Below are 27979 nucleotides of genomic sequence, written 5' to 3' on the forward strand. Positions count from 1 at the left end.
ATACATGGGCTGCGATTCGCCTGCATTCCTCACGCAGGCGAATTCTGCAGGCCCTACCGTGCAGAAAAATTCTGCACATAAAAACGTGCGTTTAAAAAGACAAGTGGAAACAGTCCCATCCACTTTCATTGACTATGCGAATTCGCATGCAGGCCACGCATGCGAATTCGCCCTAGTCGAAACGAGCCCTAATCTTCAGAAGACAAATGTGACACAAAGTACTTCACAGTAAACAAACAGCCCAGACCTGTTCTTACAATATTTAGATTTCTCACTGTTTGTGAACGGATGGTAAGTGAGGACAAACTTCACTGAGCAAGGGAACATAGGGCTAGACTTAAATAGCTCTCCGATTTGCTCTTGGGAATGTGATTTTAATATGATCATGAATTAAAGCCTTCAGCAATTGGCAATCACTAAGAGCTGTGGGTAACCTCTTGTGCTCTCATGCTGAATTTGCAAAACATTTTGTCCCGTTGTCATGATTCATGCAGGCAGCTAAAATGATGCTGGCCTGATTCCAGCTGGGAGCATTCTGTGAGACGCACAACACCGATCTCAGGAATTTAAAGATAACTGCACTTTTAAAGTCATCTTTTACCAATTATGCTCATCTTGGGCAAGAATTCCTGCTTATACCCACGGAGAGACATGAAAGGGGCAAGAAGCAGAACTTGCCTAACAGGAGGTAAACAGCATTGGTCAGGATGTGTGTTCCTGTCTGATCTCCCCCAACTCCACAACAGCCAGAGTATTTTCATGGCATCTACTGAAGTAATCATAAAATACATGAGATAGGATAACTAGGCCCTTAAGATTTCTTATACAAGAGGGTATCTTAAACATAGGCTTTACTTCACCAAGACCTTCTCAGGAAAAAAAAAAAAAAAGAATAGGTCCATAAAATACAGCATTGAATATTTTAGTATTTTTGCTGAATTCACCAAGAGTTTCACATATGCGTCAATCATTCGGTAACCAACCAAAACCCTGCACAAAAATTCACTAAGACCTGTTCTGTAAAATGTAGAAGTCTAACCAGTTGTGGAGTAGGTCTCAGCAGCAAGCTGTGCTTTGCTATGAAAATGTTCTCCCACTTCTGGCCAGAATTGTAAGCCACCAGCTTACAACTGATCATAATGTGCAATAGCCTTTCCATATGTGTCACTGTCACACAGCTTTCTTCTTACCTGGAAAAGTGATGATGCATACAGCAAGGTCCCATCGCCCCCAAGGCAAATAATGAAGTCAATCTGATTAGAGATGTCATCAAAATCTAGAATAAAAACATTAAACAAGTAAATTAAAAACAAAACCTAAATTCTCTTTTTCAGCTAAGGGTAAAAAAGAAGACTGAAGAATATGGAGTGTGTCATATCTGTATCCCTATAATAAAATGCTGCTTGTTTGGTTGTCATACAGATCATCTGGCTTCAGTAGTTTCTGAAACAAGCATGCAGCCAGCAGTGTTCAGACACATGGTGCCAGGGTCGGTTCTAGACTTTTTGCTGCCTGAGGCAAACTTGTGAGGATGCCCCCACCTCAATTTGGAATGATCACACAGCACCAGACAATTTACTCTGCTTCATTTAATGTTCTCACATGACATGCTGCAGCTCAACACAATAGCACACTGGCTGGCTGGGAGTCTGTGACAAACAAACTGCTCACCCTCAGCCAATCCATTCCTCCACACAATACAAAAATGCTGCCCCTGAAATCTCTGCACCTGATGCAACTGTTTCACCTTGCTACATGGGAGAACTGCCCTGCGTGGTTCTATATACCTGCTCTAAGTCATTTAATCAGCAGAATTCTAGTCTGGCATAACATGCAATAAAAACCTACCTCCTTAACCACTTGCCGACCGCACACTCATACCGCGCGGCGGCAAAGTGGTAGCTGGAGGACCAGCGACGCAGATCTGCGTCACCAGGTGCCTCCCTAATTAATCAGGAAAGGCCGCTCGCGCGAGCGCGGAGTGCTCGCGGCTCGCAGACTAAATGTATGTAGGAGACGTATGTCTCCTTTGTTTACATTGAACGGCGCTGCTGCGCAGCAGCGCCGTAAGGCAGATCGGCGATCCCCGGCCAATCAGCGGCCGGGGATCGCTGCCATGTGACAGAGGACATCCTGTCACAGGCTGCACAGGACGGATAGCGTCCTGTGCAGCCCCGATCACCAGGGGGGACAGGTAGGAAAGGGAGGGGGGGGGGGGGGAATTTCATCGCAGAGAGGGGCTTTGAGGTGCCCACCCCCCGCAACATGTCTGCCGACAGGAGCGATCAGACCCCCCCATGCACATCATCCCCATAGGGGGGAAAAAGGGGGGGGCGATCTGATCACTCAGCATGCCACCTGATCTGTGCTGGGGGCTGCAGAGCCCACCCAGCACAGATCATAAAAAACAGCGCTGGTCCTTTAGGGGGGGTAAAGGCTGGGTCCTCAAGTGGTTAAGGGCCCATTTCCACTACCTCAAAATATGCAGCATGCAAGCCAGATGGGGAAACGCTGGCTATTCAGACAATTGGTAGACAGGGCTGCTGTACACACAGTAGATTTTTTTTCTGCAGAGGTGGCCCCAATCATCTGCTTTGGCCGGGAACCATCTCACATGGTGGCGTAGTGGGTAGCACTTTCGCCTTGCAGCACTGGGTCCCCGCTTTGCATCCCAGCCAGGGCACTGTCTGCACGGAGTTTGTATGTTCTCCCCGTGTCTGCGTGGGTTTCTTCCTCCCACATCCCAAAAACATACAGATAAGTTAATTGGCTTCCCCCTAAATTGTCCCTAGACTATGATACCCACACTATACGATACAAACAGACATATGACTGGATTAGATTGTGAGCCCCTCTGAGGGACAGTAAAGTGACAAGACTCTATATTAGCACTGTAGAAGATGTTGGCGCTATATACATACTAAATAATAATAAACAATAATAGTGCGTGTGTAATTTGTAACCAAAAACTACCTGGGAGCTAACTGCAGCACTGACAAAGTGACTAATAAGTCTGGTGCAAAAGTAAATTTAGTAACCCTCTCAGTTCAATTCTTTTTAAATAGGAGATTGTTCCTAGAAGTTCTAAATGGTGTGGTTAATGTGTTGGAGAAGAAGGTAAACGTGGCCATTCATCCGGCGACTTGGTGGCCGATTGACCATCTGATTCGATTATTATAATCGGATGAAAACTGGTGCAGCCAAGTGCATGCCCGATCGACAATGCAACCAATTTCAGGCTGATTACTCCGGCAACCAATTTCCATGTGTGATGCCACACTTGTGCTCCTGTTACTCTGGCAACCATGTGAAGTGCGTGTATGGTGCAAGGAGAGTGCTCGGAGACAGCTGTGGACAAGCAGCGGACAGGTAATGTATAGTGCACTGGGCACCAAGGGGGGGGGGCACATTACACATTGGTGGGACAGCGTCACAAGGCTGATTCCAGATCAATTTCAGCATGAACCGGATCAGGATTGGCCTGCAGAGTATGGGCAGCCGACAGATCTTTCGCTAATCAGATTAGATTAAAGAGAGATTTGTCTCTTGGTCAAATATGCCCATCATCGCTAGTTGTATGGGTACCTTAAAAGTCAGATAGATTTCAGAATTCAGCACACTAGCCAGGCAAGTATCTTGTAGTCAGTAATGACTCCATTCAATAGAGGACAACTATGTGTAAGCATGGATAAAACACACAGCAATTGTGCAACACACATTTTTACACTGAAATCATAATTTAGCATAGAATCTAAGAGTGTGTACACTGGTTACCTGGCTTGTGGTATTAAATCTCTGCCAATTACAATGGCTATTGTCATGAATATATAGCATCTCACGATGATCCCTTGTCTTATCTGCGCCTGAGCCATACTATACTGCTTATCAGGGGCGTAACAATAGACCCTGCAAAGGATGCTTCTGCAGGGGGGCCCAGAATCCACAGGGGCCCCACCCAGAGAGACTGACAACTAAGGGCAAGGAGAGGAAAAGTTTCTTCTATTCTCTGCACAATTGTTCTATTGACTGCATCTGCTCAGCCACTGATAAATCAAGCAATCCTATTCAGTGTGCAGCAGGCTCCTCTTCTGTACAATGCCCAGCCCCCACTTTAGTGATGCTGGAGGAGTCTGCAGAGCCAGTTCTGCTCCATCAGAGATGGACAGAGTGAGTGTAATAAGCTGAGGCTAGGAGCACACCATGTGGGCCAAGGGGGCCCCATGAAAAGTTTTGCAGGGGGGCCCTGTGATTTCTAATTACGCCACTGCTGCTTATGGTTTCTTCTGACTCAAATAGCACTGCACTGGCACTGTATAAGGGTATTAAGCATTCCAGGCAAAAATGATAGTTTGGGGTTCAGTTCAGGATTTTGACAATGTAATTCTAAAATCTACATTTTGTGCTATTCTAGCTATTCTGAGGTGGACTTGCTCTTGTGCTTGAGTTCTTTCTCCTGTTACATAACTCACATGCACCCAAGTTACATATTAGAGATTGTCAATGAGATGCAAGTAATTCCGAATTGAACCAGGATTATGCAAATTGTGTATGCAAATGTACGCAGCTTGAAAATAGAACAATCGAATGATGCCAATGTAAGTTTTGACGTGTACATTTTCAAGCTGCATACATTTGTGTATATAATTAGCGTAATTTTGTATCAGCTCGGAATTATTCGGATCTCATCTCATAGGATTCAGTATTCCCTTATTTATATCAAGTCACCCACACTGGCGAACGGAGGGGACTATTCCAGGTGTCTGGAACACACCCCCCCCCCCCCCCCCCCCCTGCACTGAGCTGTGTATTCAGCCAGGGAAGCCCGCATAATATAAACAGCCTCATTCTCCCTCCCTTCTTACTTCTGGTGCCTCCCTCCAGCTAATAGAATGAGAGAGGCAGCTAAGCTTCCCCGACCAGAAGATGCAGCCTGCAGTGAGAGAATGTTGATTCTGGAGTCCCGGACTCTCCACAGCACAGAAGTGTCAGACATGATGCAATTAGAGGGCAGACAAGCTGGTAAATATGCACAGCATGATGCAGAGCTTGCCTGGACTCAGGGTCTGTGGGCAAACATCTGTCTGGTCTCTCCCCATTGTTATAATGACTGCATGTGTGGGTAAGGTGTTTAACAAGCTGAAAAGTTTTTGACAGTCCCTAGACTCCAGGAGGGCTTCTTTCTGACTTGTGTGAGAGACTGACAAGGACAGGAGTCCGATTGCAGGCAAGTAGCCTGTGTGATGTGGGACTGCAATACAGATAAGTTCTCTGCTCCATCTCAGGCTATTCTCAATTTCTCCACTCCTATCTCTTGGCTAGTGCAACGCCAAAATGACAATAGCAATCGCTAGCAATTTGTCAGTGTGATTTTGTGAAGCGATTTTCAGACAGATTTTTTAATGAATCGCTCAAAAACATGCTACATGCAGTATACATGCGATTTTGAAAAAGTCACAACGCTGCTGTGAGAACACTGTCATAGGGTAACATTAGCCAAGCGCTTTTCAAATCACTGTTGATTTGAAAAACGCTCAGAAGCACTCTTGGTGTGCACCAGCCTCCTTCATTCACCTTTGTTTCCCTCTTCCCCTAGAGCTGACTGTGTCTTCTTGTCATACAGTAAAGCTAAATAAAAGTGCAATTCTGGTGAGGCAAAATATTATTATTTAGTATTAATATAGCGCCGCCATCTTCCGCAGATGCATATAACCCTGCATCATATGGCTATCGCTTGCGCTATGTGACACTATGTGGCATATTCCACTGAATTGTCCAAACTAAGTCTATCTCCCGTTCCTCTCTCGGGGAGTTGTTCCAGCGCTGTACCCAGTTCAAATTTGCTGCTACCAGAAGCCCTCAGAAACACTCGTGTCCTTGAGTACTTCCAAAGATAGGCAGCTCCGTAATACGCCAGAGCACTTTTGTGCATGGGCAGTATGGAGCCACCTGTATTCGGAAGCACTTGAGGACATAAGTGCTTCTGGACCTTTTAGGAATCTCCCCCTTAAAAATCCTGCGTTTGCCCCTGACCCATGTCCTGAATAAGCAAAGTATGTCCACAGCAGCACATGACCACAAGGTCAGCCTGCGCACTTTTTTTTTTTTGTAATTTGTGTTAGCGTAATTTTAGATGTAACAAGACTCATCCCTTCTAAAGCACTTTTGTCTCATATGTCCACAGAACATTTTTCCAAAGGGTTCCTGGCAACTGAATTGTTCTATGGCAAGTGTTTGATGACCCTTTGGATGCTTTCACACTGGGCTGGTGTGGTAAAAATACCACTGCAGGGCAATAATAGTCTATGGAGACTTTCATGCCGACACGGTACGGTGCGTAGCAACAGAAGTGATATTTTAGTTTCAAAATATTTTTATTGAATAAGAAGTTCAGTTAAAACTTACAGCTTTTTGATTAGTCCCTTAACAAAGGGCATTCTTTCAGTCAAACAGTTCAACAATTAACAATAAAAATAAACATTAACCAGAAATGCAGGTATTTTCATTGTTCGTTTGTAGGGTCAACCGTAAGGTTGGGAGTAGCACCTAAAATGAGAGGGCGCAGGACCGCAGACCAAGGGAATTCGAGGCTGAGAGCCAAGGCTGCCAAGTTCGAGTGAAGGTCAAAGTTGTGTCATTAACTATTGCCAGCAATCTTTCAGAAATAAGAATGTTCATTATGATATCGTCTGCCTGATCAAATGATAGGGAGGGTTTAAGCCATTGGCGGGCAATGTGGAGGCGGGCCGCCTTAGCAACATGTTGGGCTAGTCTATGTTGTGGGTATTTCCACCTCTGAGGCTTGTGTCCTAGAAGAAGTTGCATGGGGTCCGGGGTGATATCTATTTCAAGAGCTGTACCTATGGCAGAAGCCAGTCGTGCCCAGAATCTTTTTGCTATGGGGCAGTACCACCATATGTGGGCAAGATCCCCCACTTGGCCGCATCCTCTGAAGCATAGAGGGGATTTGTCCCTATAAATGGTGTGCAGTTTTTGTGGGGTAAGATAGGTGCGATGCAATACTTTGAAGTTAGTTTCAATATGTGAGAAATAGTTACTTCCTTTAGCTAAGGTGAGACAGCAATTGGTCCATTGTTTTATAGTGAGAGTTTGGCCCAGGTCCTCCTCCCATGCAATCATCGTTTGGGTTTTGATGGCCTCTAAGGGTTGTGAAAACACAGAGTATAGGTGAGAGATGAGACCCCCCCTCGAGGGGCCTCTGATCACACCAGTGCTCGTATATAGTACGAGTTGGAGTAGTGTGTGTCTTGTGCATTATACCTTTTATAAAGTGATAAATTTGTAGCGCTCTGAAGTATTCCCTGGGGGGGAAGGCAGTGTGAGAACAAAATGCGGGCCAATTTGGGAGCTGATCGTTGACCAGAAAGTTTGCGAGTGTGGTAAAGTTGTGATTTATCCACCATTGGAAGGGGCAGGACTGCCATCCTGGTGGAAAATCAGGATTTCCGAATATTGGAAGTTGCTTTGGGGCTACAGATTGTAGTTTTTTAGTAAACCTCAATCTTTGCCAGAGAGATAATGAGTGAGCCGTTAAGGGCGACACTTTTTTATATTTTGCGGGTGAGAGGTGTAGGGACCATTGGAGGGCGGCCAAGTCAATTGGATTTAATAAGTCATTTTCAATGTCAGCCCATATAGGCCTATTGTGGGAAGCATAACAGAAGTGATATTTTGCCACATCCCCAACGCTAGGTTAAATCTACATTACCATGCAGCTCTGCAGCGACGTGCGGTGGACAGGAAGTCATGCATCTCTGTGGCGACATTTGTGCGTGAAAACTCGATGCAGGTTTTACGTGTTGCGCATGCGCAGAAGGGTATTTTTAGCAATACACTTCCGCGCACGTGATCGCTTCAGCCACAGGAAGTAAGCGTCACTTCCTGCTTGGGCGGCTGCCTGACTGGGACTACCATGTACTAACGCAATGATCCCTGAATGCATGTTTTTGGCGGTGCGGCCCCTGGGTTAACGCCAATCAGCAGTCTGAAACCGGCCTTTATGTTTCTCCTTATCTTCACCTTACAACTCTCTAATGAAAACTATTTTTGTGATCAGTATCGTACTAATGGAGAAATCATAAACAATGACAGTAATTGTGCAAAATTAGAAGAAGAGGCTAATAACTACCACCATTGGACTTTTGAAAACTGAAGACTGACTTATAACTGGATTAAACAAAATTTTAAATCTTCAGTTCATTGAGCATATGTTTTGTTTTAAAGACAGACATGTTTTAGTTTGGAATCTTGTATGTGGTCCACAAATAAGTCTGCTCGATAACTGTTACTGAATGCACAAATCTCACCTTCTCGAAAAGTGCAAAACTTCTTCTTCACTGGTCCAAAGTTTTCGTCATTTACAATGGCAGGGTCTTCCAACACTTTCTTCTCCACATAGACTATCATGTTCTTTTGCTGAATAAGCAAAATATGGAGTTATAAGTGATGGATTTAAATATGCAGTACAAAAAAGTCTAATATGAACCCAAGGGTAACAGCATAGAATTTTAGGTGCAAAGTAATTGAAGGACAACTGAACTATTAAAATGTTTTAGATTTTTTGTTTAATGCTCCTTCAGCAGTTTTCAAAGAAAACGGTACTTCTAGTATAGATAATGCTTTTAAATTACTGTTGGTGCCTGTTAATTTTTTTTAATTTAATATCGGACAATTGTACAGGATTTTGGTTCTTCCATCTGTCTAGGCCTAGGACTTGCATGATGCATGGATACATGGGCTGTCTGTCATTCTGAAGAGGAGTCCAATCTGTACACCAAGTAGCACCCTCTAGTGTCTGGAAGAGCTGGAGATCTTTCCATATGTTGGCTCATTGGCAGCTCAAAGTACCCAAGGTATGGAACAGCTGAAAATCTACACCACAAATGAGTATTACAATTGTGTTGTGTATTAGAAGCTTCAGGAAGTAGGGACAAAACAATGAGATATACGTGCCACTATCCTTTAAAACTATCAACGCAACCAGTGTACTGTAGAAGTCCATTGACTCCAATGACTGACACTTGCCTCCTCAAATTTGTTTTGGCTTTTTGGCTTCCCTTGGTGAGTAGAAGTTATTGGTAACAGAAAATACACTGTGTAGCAGGCGCCTTAATACATAAATAAAATGTTAATGTAAGGGAATATAACCAAAAACTCTCATAGTACGTATTATGGATGTGTTTGCACATCCCTTATTCATTCTCTTGTGGGTGGTAATTCCCATCTCTTTAATAAATTATCACCACCTATCCTATTTCCCTTGGACGCCTTTCCCTATGTCCTAATGTTCTATCTGCTAAGTGTGGATTGTTAACTTACATTACACTTATATGATGTACTTTCATTTGTTTCTATTTGCCTCATGGACTCACTCTGTGACCCTGACGGCTGAAACTAAGAACTACAAAGATCGGATTGCCCTTGTGTTTTGCCTCTTGGGATGCTGCACATTTATCATTATTAATATTTATTCATATTATTTAGCTTTTTTATTTTATTTTTGTGTTTTCTTATTTTTATATTTATCTGGTGACTTACTGATGCACACAGCTCCCTCTCCTCCCCCCCCCCTTGTTTTCCTCCTCCCCTTTGTTCCCACTTTCTGGTGTACTTGTTTTCTATTTAATGAGCCACTAATGTGAAATGGGATTGTCAATAATGGGATTCATTGAAATGGCAGTGTGGTATTTGCTTTATTGTCCCTCCCTTATCTCCCTGACTCATCCACCAGAGTTTTCCTCCCCACTCGCTGAGAACTTCTATGCATAGAATACAAACGCAATTTGGCCTCCTGGCCACTGGCGCCGCTATACCGCTGTTCGCATGGCTTTATTTTAACCATGCTGGAATGCGGCGACGCCTTCTTTCCCTATGTGTCATCAGCTGCTGATTGCCTGCCGCTGACTGAATGAGCGGCTTGACAGAATCTTGTTTTCTCCCCCCCCCCCCCCCAGTGCCGAATTGAATGCAACTGTGGTAAATTAATGTGGGTGTAATAAGCTCTGGGGATTACAAATAGTGAGTGTTAAGGTCCGTACACACGCCGGACTGGAGGCAACGACGGGTCCGTCGTCACCTCTCGCTGGGTGGGCGTTCCAACGACAGTCCGGCGTGTGTACGCACTGTCGGTGGACTGATACAGCTGCTTCTGAGCGATCCACCCGGCGGATCGCTCAGAAGCAGCCGTATCAGTCCGACGACAGTGCGTACACACGCCGGACTGTCGTTGGAACGCCCACCCAGCGGGAGGTGACGACGGACCCGTCGTTGCCTCCAGTCCGGCGTGTGTACGGACCTTTAAGCTCCACTCCTTGTCATTCCCTGTGGGTCCTTCTGACCAAGTGGATCTTGAACCACACAATGCATAAAGGAAATACAAGACAAGACAAATAAGACAAGACAAATAACATTTATATTGCGCTTTTCTCCTTGCGGACTCAAAGCGCCAGAGCAGAGCAGCAGCCACCAAGGCGCGCTCTATTGGCAGTAGCAGTGTAAGGGAGACTTGCCAAAGGTCTCCTACTGAATTAGTGCTGGCTTACTGAACAGGCAGAGCCGAGATTCGAACCCTGGTCTCCTGTGTCAGAGGCAGAGCCCTTAATCATTACACCATCAGCCAAAATACAAGCTGGCTAATGGGAAACCCTCCCCCCTCACCATAGGTGGTGTTCACCAAGTTTGTATGTCCTCTGCCTGGCCTTTTTCATCTCCTTTTTTGGGTTGCACTGCATCTCCTTATAATCTAAAGCACTTGTATTATGATATATACTTACATTTATTCTGTTTGTGAAAATACTACTGTGGATGCATTCAATACTTTTATGTGTCACATTACTGTTATAACACTGCTCAGGCATATTATACTCATGTAGAGGCTGATCAGCAAATCCAAATGCCTCTCACTTCAGCTACCCTTTAAAGTAAACCTGAGCTAAACGTTCCTTTGTGTCGTGTAACCTTCTTGAACAAAGCAGCATAATGTGTTGTGTCATTTTAACAGGGGCTGCCATTACACTTTTTGCAAATTCTGAAAATGATGTTGCTACATCAAAGCACTGTAGACATTCACAGTATGTGAACAGTGTTCTTTTCTAACCAGGCAGAGAAGTGTAAACAAAAGCTATGTGTGGTATTGTCTTTGTGAGAGAAACTCGCCCACAGCTTTGGCATGTAAAAGTGCTCCTGAGATCAGAAACACATAAAAAATTAAAATGACCCCTGCACTTTTTCCCTATATTTTCTTAGCCTGAAGGTTCAGAACATGCAACATGGTACTCTTGGATAGTGGATTTGTGTTTGCTGTTTGAGTTAGTGAACTTTGCCAAGAGTAACATACGAGCTTACTAACGCCCCATTATCTAGAATGACAAAGCCCTGTATAAAGTTCAAGCAGTATACATTACAAGCAGAACCAAGTTATTTTGCTCCCAGTGTGCCAACAACATGCAACCTAGGAGATGTAATGCAGGATTTCATTTGTTTATTATTAGCATGCACTATAGCTTTTTTTTTTTCATCCTTCTACACCTACTTATACATTCATATATTGGCAGTGGTAGTAACCTACATCATGTGACTGGGACTTTTGCTATTTCTAATGGACTGAGGTTAAAATGGAGTGCAAAAATGAACTCAATGTAATACACCGCAAACTTTTTTGCATTACATCACTGCAGAACTCTGCATTATTATTTTTAACATTTGTTTACATCATGTGACACAGTGCAACCAATGCCCAGGCAAGAGGAAGCTGAGCATTACCTTCTTTGCCACAACGTACCAGGAATGAGAGGAGAATATGCAACTAAGATGTCCCTTCTTAGAGGAGGAACTTCTGTTTGGTGTTCTTCCTAAAGTTGGTCTACAGAGCCTGTTCTGCAGGCCCTGTAGAGGCATCATATTTAGTAGTAGTAGTAACAGTAAAAGCGTATCATATTACCGGTATTTCTATAGTTCAAGGAACTAGGAATATCAGTAAATTCCATATAATATTGATAGAACTCCCCACCTTGAAGGTGGTGAAGGTATTTTAAGTGCAACTGTTTAACTTTATAAAATCACATCAGTACATGTTTAACCCATAAATATAGAAAAACAATAATTTGCATCTTTAGCAATCAGAGTCCTATAGAGCCGCCAAACTGCTTTTCCATAGATAAAGCAAGGCACAATCTCTCACCTCAGTAAGGAACACGCAGAGGTCCTTGAAGGGCTTCAGTAAACTTGCATCTCTGACTTTCTTAATGACCAGCACACTTTTTGGTGGCTTGTTCCAAGTAAGCAGCTGGCTTGCTGGGTCCTGAATATGCCTGGAAATCAGAAATACAGGCTGTCACTTTCTAGAGGCAAGTTCTCAATCAGGTATTACTCCCACAAGCACCCTCACTGCTCTTGTCTAGCAAGGCTGAGAACAGGAAGATTAATAAAAAGAAACTGCATATTCCTTAACAACCAATTAGACTTTACCAACCAATCAGTTTAACTGTTTAGCCTGCTAAAACATTTTTAGCTTAGGTAAGTGATTTAGTTCTGTACATCTATCCTTATATAGCAGATAAGCAGAAGAGTTGATATTCAATACCGTACATTATCACTGGTTGTCCTTCCACCTTTCTGCAGAGCCGTGGGTATTGACCACAAATCGATGTGACCTGTCTCATGATAAAATCTGCACATTTAGCAGATAGGTAAATGCTGAACATCTTCACAGCAGGAAGTCTGCACTGAAAAAGTGTTCCTATTTAAAAGGCACAATAAAGAACAGCGCCTTTTGGATCAGAGTAGACTGCAAGTGGGATGACACGATTATGATGGGCAATGGGCTAAAAGTTTCTGATCTTGGCTGGTCCACATGGACTTATAAATGCGAGACACTTAGCAGAAAGACTTCAAGAACCAATCAGCATGCACTGATCAGCTAACAGCGGTTCACTTTTTTCGTAACCTGATTATCGATATATAGTAACATGATGGAGACTACTACATACCATATACATCCCTCACATGCATCATATACACAAATCTTAAGAGAGCCAGTTAACATATACACACATACATACATATGCATGTGTGTGTGTATATATATGTGTGTATGTGTATATATTTGTTATTTTTCTTATTGTGGTAAGTGATAATTTTAAACAATGATTTCCTCTATAACAATCTAATAAAAAAAAAAAAAAAAAACAGCAAGTTTTTACAAGTTTCTTAAGCAGCTGGTATATCAGTTTTATCAACTATTTTACATAATTATATTAAGCTTGCGTGTCACAGAGGTTTACAGTCTAAACAGAACCATTCACGACCACAACTGTCACCAAAGAAGCTCACAATGCAATCAATACACTATATAAACACACAAATACTGGTGCAGCCAGAGAAAATCTACACAATTGTACAAACAAGTGGTATGCAAATAAGGTCTTGCTAGATATTTAAGCCAAAGACCCTAAAGGTTCGTACGCACGTCCAACTTTTCCAACTATCGTTCAAACTTAAGTTGGATGTGTGGACGCCTAAACGACCAAGTGATAAGAGGCGGTTTTGCCTGATCCAACTTGCAGATCAGTTGGGACGACTATTGGGAAAATGACTTTCAAGTCAGTGCATGTGTACAAGCGACTTCTAGTGATTTGACGCACTAATAGACGTGCAAACATACAGTCGTTAGATTCAGTCCATTAGCAAGTTGGTTAAACGCCATGTAAATTAGTTTATCAGCTGCTTTGTTGTTCAGTGTGTACAGGACGTTTGAATGACTTGTTGTTTCAAAAGACCAAGCCAAAACGATCAGGCATTAAGTTGTACGCACCACTAAGAATCAAGGCAAGTGTCCTCTCCACCCAGCTGATTGAAGCCAAAAACCCTAAAGCATCAATGCAAGCGTACTCTCCACAAAGCCGATTTAAGCCAAGGACCCTAAAGCATCAAGGCAAGTGTACTCTCCACTTCACCACTAGTTTCAAGCAAAATTCTGAGCAGATCTGCTAACATTTAGAATCACATTTGAAAATATTAAAAATGTTAAGAGGGTGTGAGAAGCTTTCCTTCCTTGCTCAACCTGCCACAGTCATTTCATTGACTTCGCAAAGCCTGAAGGATGTCAGAGAAAAAAAATCATGTGGAAATAGGAATGGCATCCGAACCTTCAAAGTGCTTGTAAATCATGACCAAGGCTCGGCTGTTACAAATAAAGCTATAAACGACTGCATGATGTAGACAACCAGTTACAGGGGTCCTCAGAGCATGCTGGGACTTGCAGTACCTACACAGATAGAAAGTTTCCTAACTTCACTATAGATGGCAACAATATTGCAGTTGTCAGCATCTGAAGCAATCAGAAGAAAAAAAAAATAGTAGAACGGACTTAGAAATGTGTCAAAATGACGAGTTCAGGACTGAAGGAATAAATAAGTCAAAACTCTGCAATACAATGTTTATACTATTGGTAAAATGATGTACCAATCATATTTGTTTCCTATTCCCATATTTCACACATATTAGGAAGCCACAAAGAGTGTCTGGATAGTGTACTGGTTAAAGACACCACCTTTGACACAGGAGTCCAGGGCTCATATCCTGACTGCAGGCAGCTACCTATTCAGTAAGGAGTCTTTGGGCAAGACTCCTTAATGCTTCAAGGTGGCACTCTAAATAAGTCACTTTTTTAAAATTTGCATGCAAATTGCATATGTGTGAAAAAGAGTTTCCTGAACATCTAGCAGAGATTCGCGCTTCTGCTAAAACTCACAAAATTACATTTGCATTTTTGTATGTGCGGAAAAAAAAACCTTACATCTTGCATAAATGTGCACATCGCATGCATAGTCCCATTGACTTCCATTAGCTATGGTTAAAAAAAGCGTACAAAAATTTGCACACAAACTTAAATTTTACCATAAAAAGTGTTTAATTTTTCATAATAAAGGCTCATTTCCACTAGGTTGCCGCATGAGTGTCCGAACCGGAAGCGAGACCAGATTTGCGTTTGATTCCCTCCAACTGTACCATGCATGGCTATTGGAAATTGCATGCATGATGCAAAATTAAGCTGCATGCCATCTGGTTATTTCCCCTGCACACAAATATGGAAAGCAGCCTACTGATTGTAATAGGCTGCGTTTCCCCATGCAGGGAATCACAGACGATCCGCACAAGTGGAAACTGACAATAAGTGTAACCCCTGCCTCAGTGGTTGCAGCTCTCAAGGGCTTTGAGTTTGACAGCAGAAATGCGCTATGTACATTTTAAGATTAAAGTTAAACTGAACCAATCTAGGCAAGCTTATATTCTAATGACCTTACCACAGTCACACACAAGTGAGCAGAGTTAAATTGTCAGTCACTACATGAACATAGGGAAACACAAGTACATTAGCTGCTAGAAGTGCATCCATAAAACCAAGGACAGCAAAATAGCTCCATATATATCCATATATAGTTGGTTTGGGCAAGTCTAATGTCCATACAAGACCTAAACGGTTTTGGTTAATTAAAGGATACACACTAGGAAAAGGGATACATGGAAGAACCTACCTGCACAGGACTTTATCTTCCTCCAGGCTTTAGTGCACAACATCTAAACTACTGCTGAAATCCTCCTTCCTTCTGGCTATGTGGTGTTCTCAGAACACTAGCCTGTCCAGAGTTTACATCTCTGCTTGTTGTCCTGGATTCTGCCCACTAGTTCCTGCACAGCTGGAGGATGCATCATCACATCAATCAATTCCCTCTGCTCTGTCTTTCCACTCGCACCAGTCATCCACCACTTCACATTTTCAATTGTGCAGCCCTCCTCCCAGATCATACACCATGTTAAGCGCCCAGCCCACTCACATTCTTCCTGGTCTCCTCTGTCACTCAGGTGTTATAGACCAGATGACAACGTCTTGAAAACCAGGATCTATAAGCTGCAGTCTTGGGCATGACCATAGGGAAGAGAAGTACAGCAGCCTTTAATGAAGGCAAGTACAGAAGTCTTCTGAGAGGATTAACATAAAGAACACCAAATTTACTTGTTCTGGACTTGCTTGTTAAATAAACACATGCTATTCGATCATGGGAGCAGTGCTAACAGCTGCTTTTCAGTTTGTTTAAGTTATTTACTCAAAGTCATTTCGTTATTTAACACATAACAAGTCCTCAGGATTTTTGATCACGTTGTTTTACCTATACAGTGAGAAGAAATGTATTTGTGCAATATAAACCACTCCCTACCCTGGGAGGAGTAAAGCTACTGGCCAAAATCTTCAAACCAGATGATGATAATAATAATGGCAGTATTTGTATAGCACCTTTCCCCTGTCGGACTCAAAGCGCTTGCGAGGCAGCCACTAGAGCGCACTCAGTAGGCAGTAGCAGTGTTAAGGAGACTTGCCCAAGAAACTCCTTACTGAAATAGGTGCTGGCTTACTGAACAGGCAGAGCAGAGATTTGAACCCTGGTCTCCTGTGTCACAGGCAGAGCCCTTAACCATTACACTGTCCAGCCATAGCTTGTTTCTCCCTTCACACCTGTTATTTTGGAGTATCTGTTTAGGTCTGTACAAACATATAGGTATACTGAATGAGAAAATCGACAATGGCCTTCTTTTGCCCACAAGCAACTTAAAGTGGACCTGAACTCTTGCACAGGACATAAGGAAAACCGAGAGAAATGCACCCTGTGTGTTTTAGAGAGAAGAGCCTGTTTAATTCCCACTCATCTTCAAGTAATCACAAGTGTAATTTGATCTCTCAGCGGTGTGACCACAGAATTTCATCAGTCCTGGGCAGACACAGATGATATGTAAACACGGGATGTTAACCCTTTGTCAGCTTCCACAGAAGTATTAAGTAGACACACTGCAAATTGATTGCAGGAGTTCTGTAAGCTGCATCAAATAAATGGTTTTCTTTAAAAGTTATTAAGCTGTTGCTTATCTTTTAGAGCAGAGAGGAAGTTCTGAGTTCAGGTCCGCTTTAAAGCAGAATATAGCTATCCAGAACATAGCAAAGTTATTCTAAAACCAATGCTTAGAGTTTGTGCACATAACCAGTGTCAGTTTGCCATTAGAATATCTTTCATCTGACCTCAGGTTGCCATTAGCTGGGATGTAAAACTGGCATCAAAACGAAAACAGTCAAAGCCTTACCTTATAAAATTGCACAGTTCAAGCTTTAATAAACAGAGATTTTGGGCATTTAAAACTGACTCACTGACCCAAATTAATATGACATTACCAGAGATGTCGATGCATGTCAAGTGGGGTATATCATAAGTAATCTCTTAACTGATTGGATTATAGAAAATTGCCTCTATTGTGTAGCACAAAACTGCAGCCTTTACCTGAGTCATAAAGGAGGTCCTGAAAGTTTAAAAGTACGATTATTCTTTATATCAGTTAAATCAGTACGAGAAGCATTATTGTACCAACTACACTGCAAAATGTGCTCTTTGGTATCTTGAAAGTGATACTATAGCCAATCTATTTCAGAAAAACAAGCTTTATTTATAAACTCTTGTTGTGAGTGTTGCATGCTCTTGCAATCACACAACCACTAATGCATAAGCCTTTCTCATCAGAGAGCACCGAGCAGAGGGTGGCACATTCTAACCACATAATACAGTCTCCAATAAATACAGCCAATGTTTGTGGATTACTTCTAGCATCCCAACTGGAGATGTCTCAAAGGGAACTCTAGGTCAGAGGGATATGGAGGATGCCATATTTATTTACTTGTAAACCCTGCCAGTTGCCTGGCAGCCCTGTTGATCTTCTGGCACAAGAAGTGTCGGATGATCCTGCTCACCCATCTGCGTACATGGTGGAGTGGGTTATGGTTTTTTTCTTTTTGAGTAATATATATATAAAAAACCTGCAAAAAGCATATGGCTAATCCAGTAAAACATGAGTCAGCTAAGTCAGAGTCCCTGATCTGCTGCATGCTTGTTCAGGGTCTATGGCCAAAAGTAGTAAAGGGCAGAGGATATGCAGGACAGCCAGGCAATGTGCATTGTTTAAAATGAAATAAATTTGGCAACCTCCATATTCCTCTCAGTTTGGGTTTCCTTTAAGGCCTTGTTCACACTATACCCATGGCTGTTTACATTACAGCAAAGTGCATAGTGTGCAATAGGCAACATCATCAAAAGTGCATAATTTCACTGTCTGACATTCTAACTTCTGCGCTGCAGTAACGCACTACTGCATGCGTTTTTGTTCATAATGCAGCACTGACTTATTCACTGTCAGTGAATGGGATCCACAGCGCAACGGATGGCAACACAGATGGCGTGCATTGCGTTGAATATGCACGGCCTTCTGTATTGACTAATGCAAACGAGGCGTAAATCAGGCCTGTTGCCATGCAGCACACTTAGGGGAGAGGCACAGTGTACAGTATATGCTTTTACAACGAGACACAATGGAGGCTACACCAATAACCACCATTCAGGACAACAAACAAGCATCATCCAGAAAAGGACCATTGGGGCAAAAGGCAAGTTTTCAAACACTTCTGTGGACTACAATGAGTGAATTTTACAATTCTTACTACTGTGTTTTTGTTTAATTCTCTGGGCTTTCTTTACTTTTTTTTTTTTTAATTTTCACAATAAGGGTTAAAGGGCGCCCAGAAAATATAATGTAGATTCAATCAATATAAATGAGATTAATTATGCACAGGCAGCAAGAAGCTACTGACAGCACAATGCATTGAACATATGCCATTCAATGGTCCTCCACTTAATGCGATACCCAGAAGCTGCCCACTCTAACTATCAGATGGAGAGGACTTAACATACCTGCATGACATAACCAGCTGACAAAGCTTGCCCAACCCCAGAGCTTACATAATATACTGTCTCTACTTTACCATCAGTGAACCTGGCCACCGAAACCTAATATTTCAGTTAAGAATAGGAGACCGGAGGACTGCTTCTTTATACTACCATCCTTGATTTCTTGGGGACAAGATCATCAACTGGAATTTTCAGGTTGTGCTATTTGATGGGGTCTTCGTGAGTGATCTCACTCACTCCCCCATTAATTCTGTAGTACTGAGAACATAGCGGGTTTATTGAGGCTCATTCTGAAGCAGGTAGGCAAGAAGCAATCTATAGTGAAGGGGACATAGCCGGCATCCCCAGTGCAGCAATCTCTGCATGAAAAATCTCCACACACATTAGGGTGACACTTGTTAATAAAATGCTATGGAGTTCTTTAACCCCCCCCCCCTTAAGGTAATTGCCTGTCTAACACTGAAGACAATGTGCTGTGTGAAAGATAATGTCCAGAAGGAGGTTAGACTGCACAGTAGCATGAGCTGAAAAGTACATCTGTCAAGAGAGAACTGCAGAAGTGCCCATTGCTGATTACCTAGTAAATGCTAGCTTTATGGCAACAGAGCAGCTCTGGGTTAAATGCTTTATAAATCCCTCATCTGAAACAGATGAGTCATTCTGGCCTTCTACATGCATACTTGTGGCAGGCAAACAGTTAAACATATTGAAGTCACAATGTAAGCATTCCAGCAAAACAGCTAGCATTTTCAGGAAGAGATTGCTGTTGGCAGCTACCATAGTTCTGTCCTGACAGGTACACTTCAACACTGTCTCATGAAGCTTCAATAGTACTCACACCTGTCAGGAACCGGCCCGCGGCACGCCTGCGTATACGGTTCCCGCCTGCGGGTTTGACCAGATCAAGCGGGGAGCAGCCTTATTCGAGCTACAAACAAGGCCGTGACCCCTCAAAAGCTCCTTACTGCCACCACTAGCGGTTTGCTAGACACGTCCACTCGGCTGTCGGGTGCTCAGCACGCAATCCGAGTTTTCGTATTCGGATCAGCTTTGCGCTTTAGGCCGAATACGGGAACGCCACGCACACACACGCACAGTTGCAATCTTACACTGTAGTGAAGCAAAACCACTAACAGTCGTTCCGAACGATACTGTTAGCTACTCTGCTGTCGAGCTACTCGCACTGGCGTTTTCGTACGTTGGGTCAGCTGCTCGCTTTAAGCCAACGTATGACAAACGCCCCCACACACAATGCAATTACAATCTCATACGGTAGGGTTACTCAAACGTACAATTAGGTATGGATTTATACACAGTTGCACTTCAGTCTCTTCTAGGCTATGAGTGTTGGTTTAGTACAGCAGAAGTCAAACTTATTTAATTAACGTTTTAGTATTCCAGGAAAACGTGGAACAATGCAGAACTTAATATATACAAAAGATGTACAAAAAAACAAAGTAAAAAAGTTACACAGATAAAAGTTACAAAAATACACACAAGGATATTTGCGTAAAAATAAACGGGGGAAAAAAAGAGAACGTTACCAGCTTAGGTTAGAACGTTGTTTGACGGGAGGACGCCGTGATCGTCCCTAGCTATGTGCTACCTCCAGGAGAAGATACCTGTGACTGTCCTGGACCAACTTAAATAGTCCGAAGGGTCCCCTGGGGCATTTAATGTCCAGCCCCCAGGAACTAATGCAATTTCCCCGTTTGTGACATCACCGAACGCTTGTCCTAGTCTTCCTGTGATATGCGAACTTTAAAGGGTTCCTGTTTGGACGGGGGGGGGGGGGGGGACTATTTTTTAGTTTTAATTACATCCTCAGACATAATTTGATTCCCAGAGATCTAACATCCACATGCGAAAAGTGTATTATAGCACACACACACACAACAAAAGACTTCCTTAACATCCGATTTCCCCAGGTTAAAGGTGACAATTGATTAGGGTTTTTACAGTGCAGCAGGATGTTATGTGTAAAGTCCTGGCTTAGGCTGGTGTGATCTGCTTCAAAGCATACTGCAGCCAGTCCAGGTGACAATTGCTTCCAAGCACCATACACCTCTGCCACAGTATTCAAACAGGGTCGGACCACCTGTATAGGCTTCAAAGCAACTGTCTGATTAAGTGTTTCCTAATTACCTGTTTTCTGGCTGTCCAGAGGAACTGTATGCTAATGTCCCAGCCCCCTGCTTCCAGAGGAATTCAATGCAAATGTAGGTCTATTGACCCACACACACAATCACATGAACAGTCCATGAATCTATAGAAAAAAGAGGAGCGCGCCATAGTGCATATTGTGGTTAAAAGTTATACTCACAATGTTACAGATATAATAGGCGTGTCAGCGGGTTAGCCAGCCGCTTCAGTTCAGTGGAGGATGGCGCGCTGTGGCCAGCAGCGCGAGTCCCGATCGTCTGGGTTCCGTCGCACTGGAAGTGGGCGTGGCTTGGCGCTTAGCACGCGTATGACGTCATTACGCGTTTCGGCGCTCTGCACCTTCGTCAGAGATCTGAAGCGGCTGGCTAACCCGCTGACACGCCTATTATATCTGTAACATTGTGAGTATAACTTTTAACCACAATAAATTTTCCCTCTTGGATGTAACGCACTATGGCGCGCTCCTCTTTTTTCTAGAGATCCTTTGCCAAGCAACCCCTAACGGAGCGTCGCAGTGCGCTCATTTGAAGAGGAAGCATCTATATGTGATAGCCTGAGTCCAGGAGCGCAAGAAATTTGTTTATAGTTACGAAAGTCCATGAATCTAGCCTGGCATATCTACACCTTTGACATAATACACAGCAGATTAGAAAAATGATAGAAATATACTCCTGTATTCCTTACATCTTCAGCCTTATAACTAGCTGCTATATTCCTGACAACACCTACGGACGTATCGGAGCACTGAGGGCCCATTCACACTAGAAGCGCTTTTCCGAGCGTTTTGTAACTGATTAGCATTTTTTTAAATCGCTCCCATTCACTTTCATTAAAATCGTGGTAAAAATTGTGCAAAAATCACAGCGATTTTCGCGTACACTATCTTGAAATTGCGCTGATTTTTTCCGCGAAAGTGAATGGGAGCAATTTTAAAAACGCTAATCAATCGCAAAACGCTCAGAAAAGCACTTCTAGTGTGAATGGGCCCTTACTGGCATTATTTGTCTAACCACCTATAATAGGGCAATAGAAAGGCACAGAAAAATTCCAAATGTGTTTGTTTCAAGTTAAGTATATTTTTTATTGTGTACTTATTCTCATCATGTAGGTCAGTCCACGGGTAGACATAATGTGGAGAGACCGATCAATAAAAAAATATATAGATGGTGTTGCCGTGTGGAGTGCCTCTTTAAAGCGCAACTCAAGCAAGAGTGATCTGGAGCTGCCATATTTATTTCCTTTTAAAGAGAATCTGTATTGTTAAAATCGCACAAAAGTAAACATACCAGTGTGTTAGGGGACATCTCCTATTACCCTCTGTCACAATTTCACCGCTCTCCGCCGCATTAAAAGTAGTCAAAAACAGTTTTAAAAAGTTTGTTTATAAACAAACAAAATGGCCACCAAAACAGGAAGTAGGTTGATGTACAGCATGTCCACACATAGAAAATACATCCATACACAAGCAGGCTGTATACAGCCTTACTTCTGAATCTCAAGAAATCACTTGTGTGTGTTTACCTTCTGTCCCCAGCTTCTCTCATGCACTGAACATTACAGGCTTCCTGCAGACAGCTCTGCCTATGTCGTTAATTCCTCAGTATGTGACAGACCAGCTCCTTTCACAGCCTCCAGAGGAGGATTTTTATCCAGCTCTCTTCTATCACTGATAAGATAGCAGAGAAGCTGCTGGCTTATGTAAATAAAACACACACTGGAGTGTGCATAGAGGAACGGTTCAACACTGAAGAACTTGGCAGCCTTCCAGACACAGGCCGACAAGTCTGACAGGGGAAAGATACATTGATTTATTACAGAGATGGTTATAGTAGAAAGAGCTGCAGTGAGCCAGAACAGATTAGAATAGGTTTAGGAACTTGTAAGATGGTAGAAAAAACGTTGTAATTTTTGTTACAGAGTCACTTTAAGCAATACCAGTTGCCTGGCTATCCTGCTGATCCTCTGCCTCTAATACTTTTAGCCATAGACCCTGAACAAGCATGCAGCAGATCAGGTGTTTGACATTATTGTCAGATCTGAAAAATTTGCCTCATGTATGTTTCTGGCATTATTCAGACACTACTGCATCCTAATAGACCAACAGGACTGCCAGGCATAAAAGGAAATAAATATGGCAGCCTATATATATTTCTCACTTCAGTTGTCCTTTAACAAGGACACTAATGGGTTTATTTTGAAACATGACCATGTGAGTTGGTTTGTACGGTGTGGTTCACTTTGTCTATAAAGTCCAGGAGGTCTGAAACATGAAGTATGCAGTCCTCTTGACGTTAAGCAACTATTGCAGCCAGTGGGTTGCAGCCTTCATTGGTTCTGTGGTGGGGGTTAGTGGCCCTGTGAGGCAAAGCACCAGCTATGTTGATGTTTGCAGCTCTGTGGTCCAGTTGATTTAACTTGTTGCTTCATCACCCCTTGCTGCTTCTCAATTCCTGTTACTTCCCCTTTACACAGACTTGGTACATTCCGCCAATTTTATAGGTTGGTGTAACACGGTAGAGGATATTTTTTTTGTTTTTTTATTTTCAATCTAAAGGCAATCAGACTTTGCAAGGAAATCCCCCCACCCTCTTACTGCTATGTTGAAACTACTAAATTAAAAACTAAAACTAAACTAAACCAAATTTAAAAATACATCACCTAAAAATATATCAGAAAAAAAAATACTTCAGGGTGATCTGATGTATAGAACTCCTGACAGTCTAAAATCCAGAGACAATGTTTAAAATCAAGGTATTTTCATTCTTTCTGTAAAATCTACTTACACAAAGGCTGGATTCACAGTGGTCCGTTGCATAGCGCATGGGTTAAAATGTGTGTGAACTGCAATGGAGACTGGACATAGACACTAATGTAAAGCTTGCATGCAGCAAGTTAGCATAACGTGACCAGTTACAACGCAGCACTGTGAACAGCCCCATAGAACTGTATAGGCAGCGAGTTGACATGCAAGATTATTCTGCAATGCAACTGAGCACTGTGAACTAGTGCAAAAACGATAAGACCAAAATACCCTACCTACATATTCACAGTAAGCCCCTGTGTGTAACAAACGACCCCCATGACATTTGTGGCTGCTTTATATTGTATTTCAGTGCAGATGCTGCCATGCGTTTACTTTTGCTTGTCCTCAAATGCTCTATAGGACAGAACAAGCTGATTAGATGGGAGCCCGTAGTAAATCTCTACCATGATCACTTGAGAGCAGTCACCTGACACAATCATGAAAGATTGTTTTTGGCAACAAAAATTATATTGTGTAAAATGTATCTTAATTTGTACCTAGTAACTGTGTGATGTCCCATACCTGGATGCATCTTACTGTTTTGCATGCAAAATGGCAAGACAAAAAAGACAAGACAAATAAGATTTATATGGTAAATTTTTTCTACTGGCGGGTTCAAAGTTCAAACTTGAGCTGCAGCCAAAAGGGAGCGCTCAGAAGGCAGTAGCAGTGTTAGGGAGTCTAGCCCAAGGACTCCTTACTGAATAAGCTGGCTTACTGAACAGGAAAAGCCCTTACTTAACCAGTGCACTATCGAGGAATGCATGCATGCATTTAGGCAGAACCTTATATATGATTACTGAAACTGCCTAAATGCGTATTATATAAATAGCGTTGGTATTTAAATGGTAACTGCAGAGTGACAATTTAACAGCTCACTTGTAACCTAAATTATTTCAAATATTTTAAGCAGTTAACTATAAAACCTATATTCCAAGAATGTCAACGGCCCTGGATAATTGTAACCAAAAATGTATTCTCCTCTATTATTAGCCACTGAAGGATATAGCATTAGGTTAACCGATAATAATAAAGAAATCCCAGAAACAGTGTAACCAAAGTTACTAAAAAACAAACCTAACTTTTAATTATCTTAACCTATACTGAAGGATAACACAATCTTTATAAATATGTAATCACAAGATAATACAATTCAGACTTTGCTCATAATGAACACTACAGATCTAGTAAACACAGGGAGCAAATAAAATGCACACCTTGTCAATGCAACCACAGCAAAAAGAACAAACAGACAAAGTATACAAACATTGCTGCCCATCCCTTTTCAGCTGCACACTTTCTGGTAAATCAGACAAATGCAGAATAAGCAGAGGCCAGGCAGCTCTAACCTAAGCTTGGACAGCTGCCCTGATATCTGTGTATCCCTCCTCCTCTCCACTCAGTTCAACAAGTCTGCCCACAAATACTTATTCACGCTGATGAGGCACCACACATCTCCCCAGAGGGTAGTGAGCGGGCTTACTGGATACTAACCAATGCCAGGTATTCCTGGGGAGGGGTCTGGGTTTCTTGCAATCAAAAATCTTCATGGTGCTTTGCATAAACCGCTCACACGTCGGAGAAGCAGCCACCTGAATTTCTTGATAGTGGAAGGATGCTACTGACTGGACATTGGAAAAAAGAAGAAAAATGGAATATGGAAAATATGGGACCGTGGAGAGAGGATGAAAGGCAGGAAAGATCCTGGAAGCAAAGCAATCTCAAGTCATTTCTATAGCCGGGTTAGCTGAAATCTTCTGTCCTGCAGAACGAAGTAAAAACAGCTGCACGTGTCCCTGTGTGGAGGATGCAGCACACTGAATGCTTGCTTGGAGAGTGTACAGTTATCTGCCATTCCACTTGGAAGAAAGCAAGGTAGAGTCTGGATGGAAAGCCTCAAAGTAACAAAAACAGTCTGGAAGAGTTTAAGAAGTTCCAATGCACAGGTGGCATGTGCAGTCCAAAGACAAGTGTACACCACAGATCCCGGAGGCAGAAGACAGAATTATAACATGTTCAGGCTCTGAGTGGCAGGCAGCTACAGCAGTGCCTCTTAAGACATGCAGAGTGCATGACATAGAACAGGACCTGCCCAGCAGGAGGAGAGAGGCTGTAGCAGTCAGGTGGAGGAAACCTGTTCTGCTCAGTCTGCAAACAGATGGGAGGGCCACAACTGATTGGTTGGACACTCAGTACATCAGGAAGTGCTGGCATTAATACACACACACCTGTACACTACATATCCAGGCCGAGCCCCAGAATATGCTGAGAATGAAGGACGCCGCCTGTTATGTCTATGCAGCAGGGCGTGAAATAAGATTCCCTTTCACTGTGCGTACAAACCTAAAAACTGACATACTGGAAAACACTCTGCATGCAGACAGGCAAAGGGTAGCTCAACTGCATTGCACTGCCATAAGTACTGACAGAGGTGCTTTATTTCTAAACAAAACATTAAACTAATTCAAGGGGGCTATCACAACTAAAATAATGTTTTTACCAGTTCAGTGTTTGTGCAGCTTAAATTCAGATTATTTGTTAGAAAAAAGAATGCTTGCTTATAGTTATGTCTGCCTGACATTATCCCAATGCTTCTCTGTGTACACCGACTACCCGCTGGCTGTGCATTTTTTTTCAGACCTCAGGTACCCAAAAATTGCTTGGACTCCACATCCCTGCACCCAACAGAGAGGCTTAGTGTGTATATCACACACAGTACTTGTCTTCTGAAACTGTACCATGAGTATATCATGTGGCCAGTTTAGATACACACATTACTTTTTCCTTTGTAATGTAATAATGTAATAAAGGAAGCTGTCCGCTGCAACATCCCTTTCTCCAATTACAGAAGCTACACAGTTATCTATCAATGTTCTTGGAAACAGAAGAGGCTGTAATAGGGAAGCTAGAACCAATTTAATTATTTTTAAATCTAAACATGAAAATAAAGTACATAATCTGAATGTGCTTGAAGATCCTGTGATGTTAACTTTTTAATCCGGTTTTCCTCAGAGCCATAGAAATGGGTATTTTGCACTGACGAGGGTTAGGTAATCCGAAAACAGTTATATGCTGAATAGATTCCAAGGATCGGTCATTGTATGGCTGTGTTTGTGCTAAACATCAGCTTTAGCTAAAGGGATGTAAAGCAGTGGACTGCAATATTCTGCCCAAACACAGCTGCGAAAGAAGCAATCCTGCAGTTAGGGTGTACACATTGCATGGATTAAAGGACAACTGAAGGGAGATATATATATGGAGGCTGCCATATTGATTTCCTTTTAAACAATACCAGTTGCCTGGCAGCCCTGCTGATCTATTTGGCTGCAGTAGTGTCTGAATAGCACCAGAAACAAGCATGTGGCTAATCTTGTCAGATCTGACAATAATGTCAGAAACACCTGATCTGCTGCATGCTTGTTCATGGTCTATGGCTAAGGGCCCTTTCACACCGATGCAGTGCAGAATTTTTTCTGCACCCCACCGCCGGGCAATGAAAGTCTATGGAGACTTTCATACTTGCGTGGTGCGAAGGAAGTGACTTTTCGCCGCATCCCTGACGCAGGTCAAGAACTACATTAACGCTGCGGCGCTGCATCGATTTGCGGCAATCTGTGTCGGCTCAGAAGTCATTTTGGTCTATGGCGACGGGTGGAGTTGTGGCACGCATGCGTGGAAGCGTATATTAACAATACGCTTCCGTGCACTTCCGCATACCCGAAACAGGAAGTGATGGAAAGCGCACGTCACTTCCTGTTTGGCAGGTGGCCAGACAGGCAACCCCGTGCAATAGTGCGGTTTCCCTGAAGGCCTGTTTTTGATGGTGCAATGCGTCGGGCGTGGCGCACTGCATCGCTGACGCTGGTTTCTGGTGTGAAACCAGCCTAAAAGTATTAGAGGCAGATGATCAGCAATACAGCCAGGCCATGAGCATTACAATTGGACAAGCACCATACATAACAAAAGTAGAATAAATTAATAAATATTGAGGTCCCCCCACACACAATAAGGTAGGAACCAATAAATAAAGTGGAGTGTGCTAATGGGCAAAAATTAGGACATAGCAATTTACAAGAAGAAAAGTACCCATTGAAACCGCACAAAGAAGCCATTATTATAAAATGGTACAAAAATTTTATTGGGAACAAACTTCATAATAAAAACAATTAAAAATCACCAACGGTGAAAGGCGGCGGGGTAAACTGGTCATAATAAT

The 27979-nt window shown here is 42.7% G+C and overlaps 1 protein-coding gene across 11 annotated transcripts in view; it reads right to left on the reverse strand.

The window, feature by feature from the left end:
- The window catches only part of NADK (NAD kinase), a 137574-nt gene that overhangs the window by 20637 nt on the left and 88958 nt on the right, over nt 1–27979 (reverse strand). For 10 of the 11 annotated variants that reach the window (XM_068240635.1, XM_068240634.1, XM_068240640.1 and 7 more), the window contains 3 exons: nt 12197–12326; nt 8325–8433; nt 1191–1276 (listed from right to left, as the gene is read on the reverse strand). In XM_068240635.1, the coding sequence (XP_068096736.1) occupies nt 1191–1276; nt 8325–8433; nt 12197–12326 (325 nt within the window). Of the gene's footprint in view, nt 1–1190; nt 1277–8324; nt 8434–12196; nt 12327–25257; nt 25814–27979 lie in introns of those variants that run through there. The other variant, XM_068240642.1, reaches the window with a different exon arrangement.

This window comes from Hyperolius riggenbachi, chromosome 6, assembly GCF_040937935.1.
Source record: "Hyperolius riggenbachi isolate aHypRig1 chromosome 6, aHypRig1.pri, whole genome shotgun sequence".
Classification (NCBI taxonomy): Eukaryota; Metazoa; Chordata; class Amphibia; order Anura; family Hyperoliidae; genus Hyperolius; species Hyperolius riggenbachi.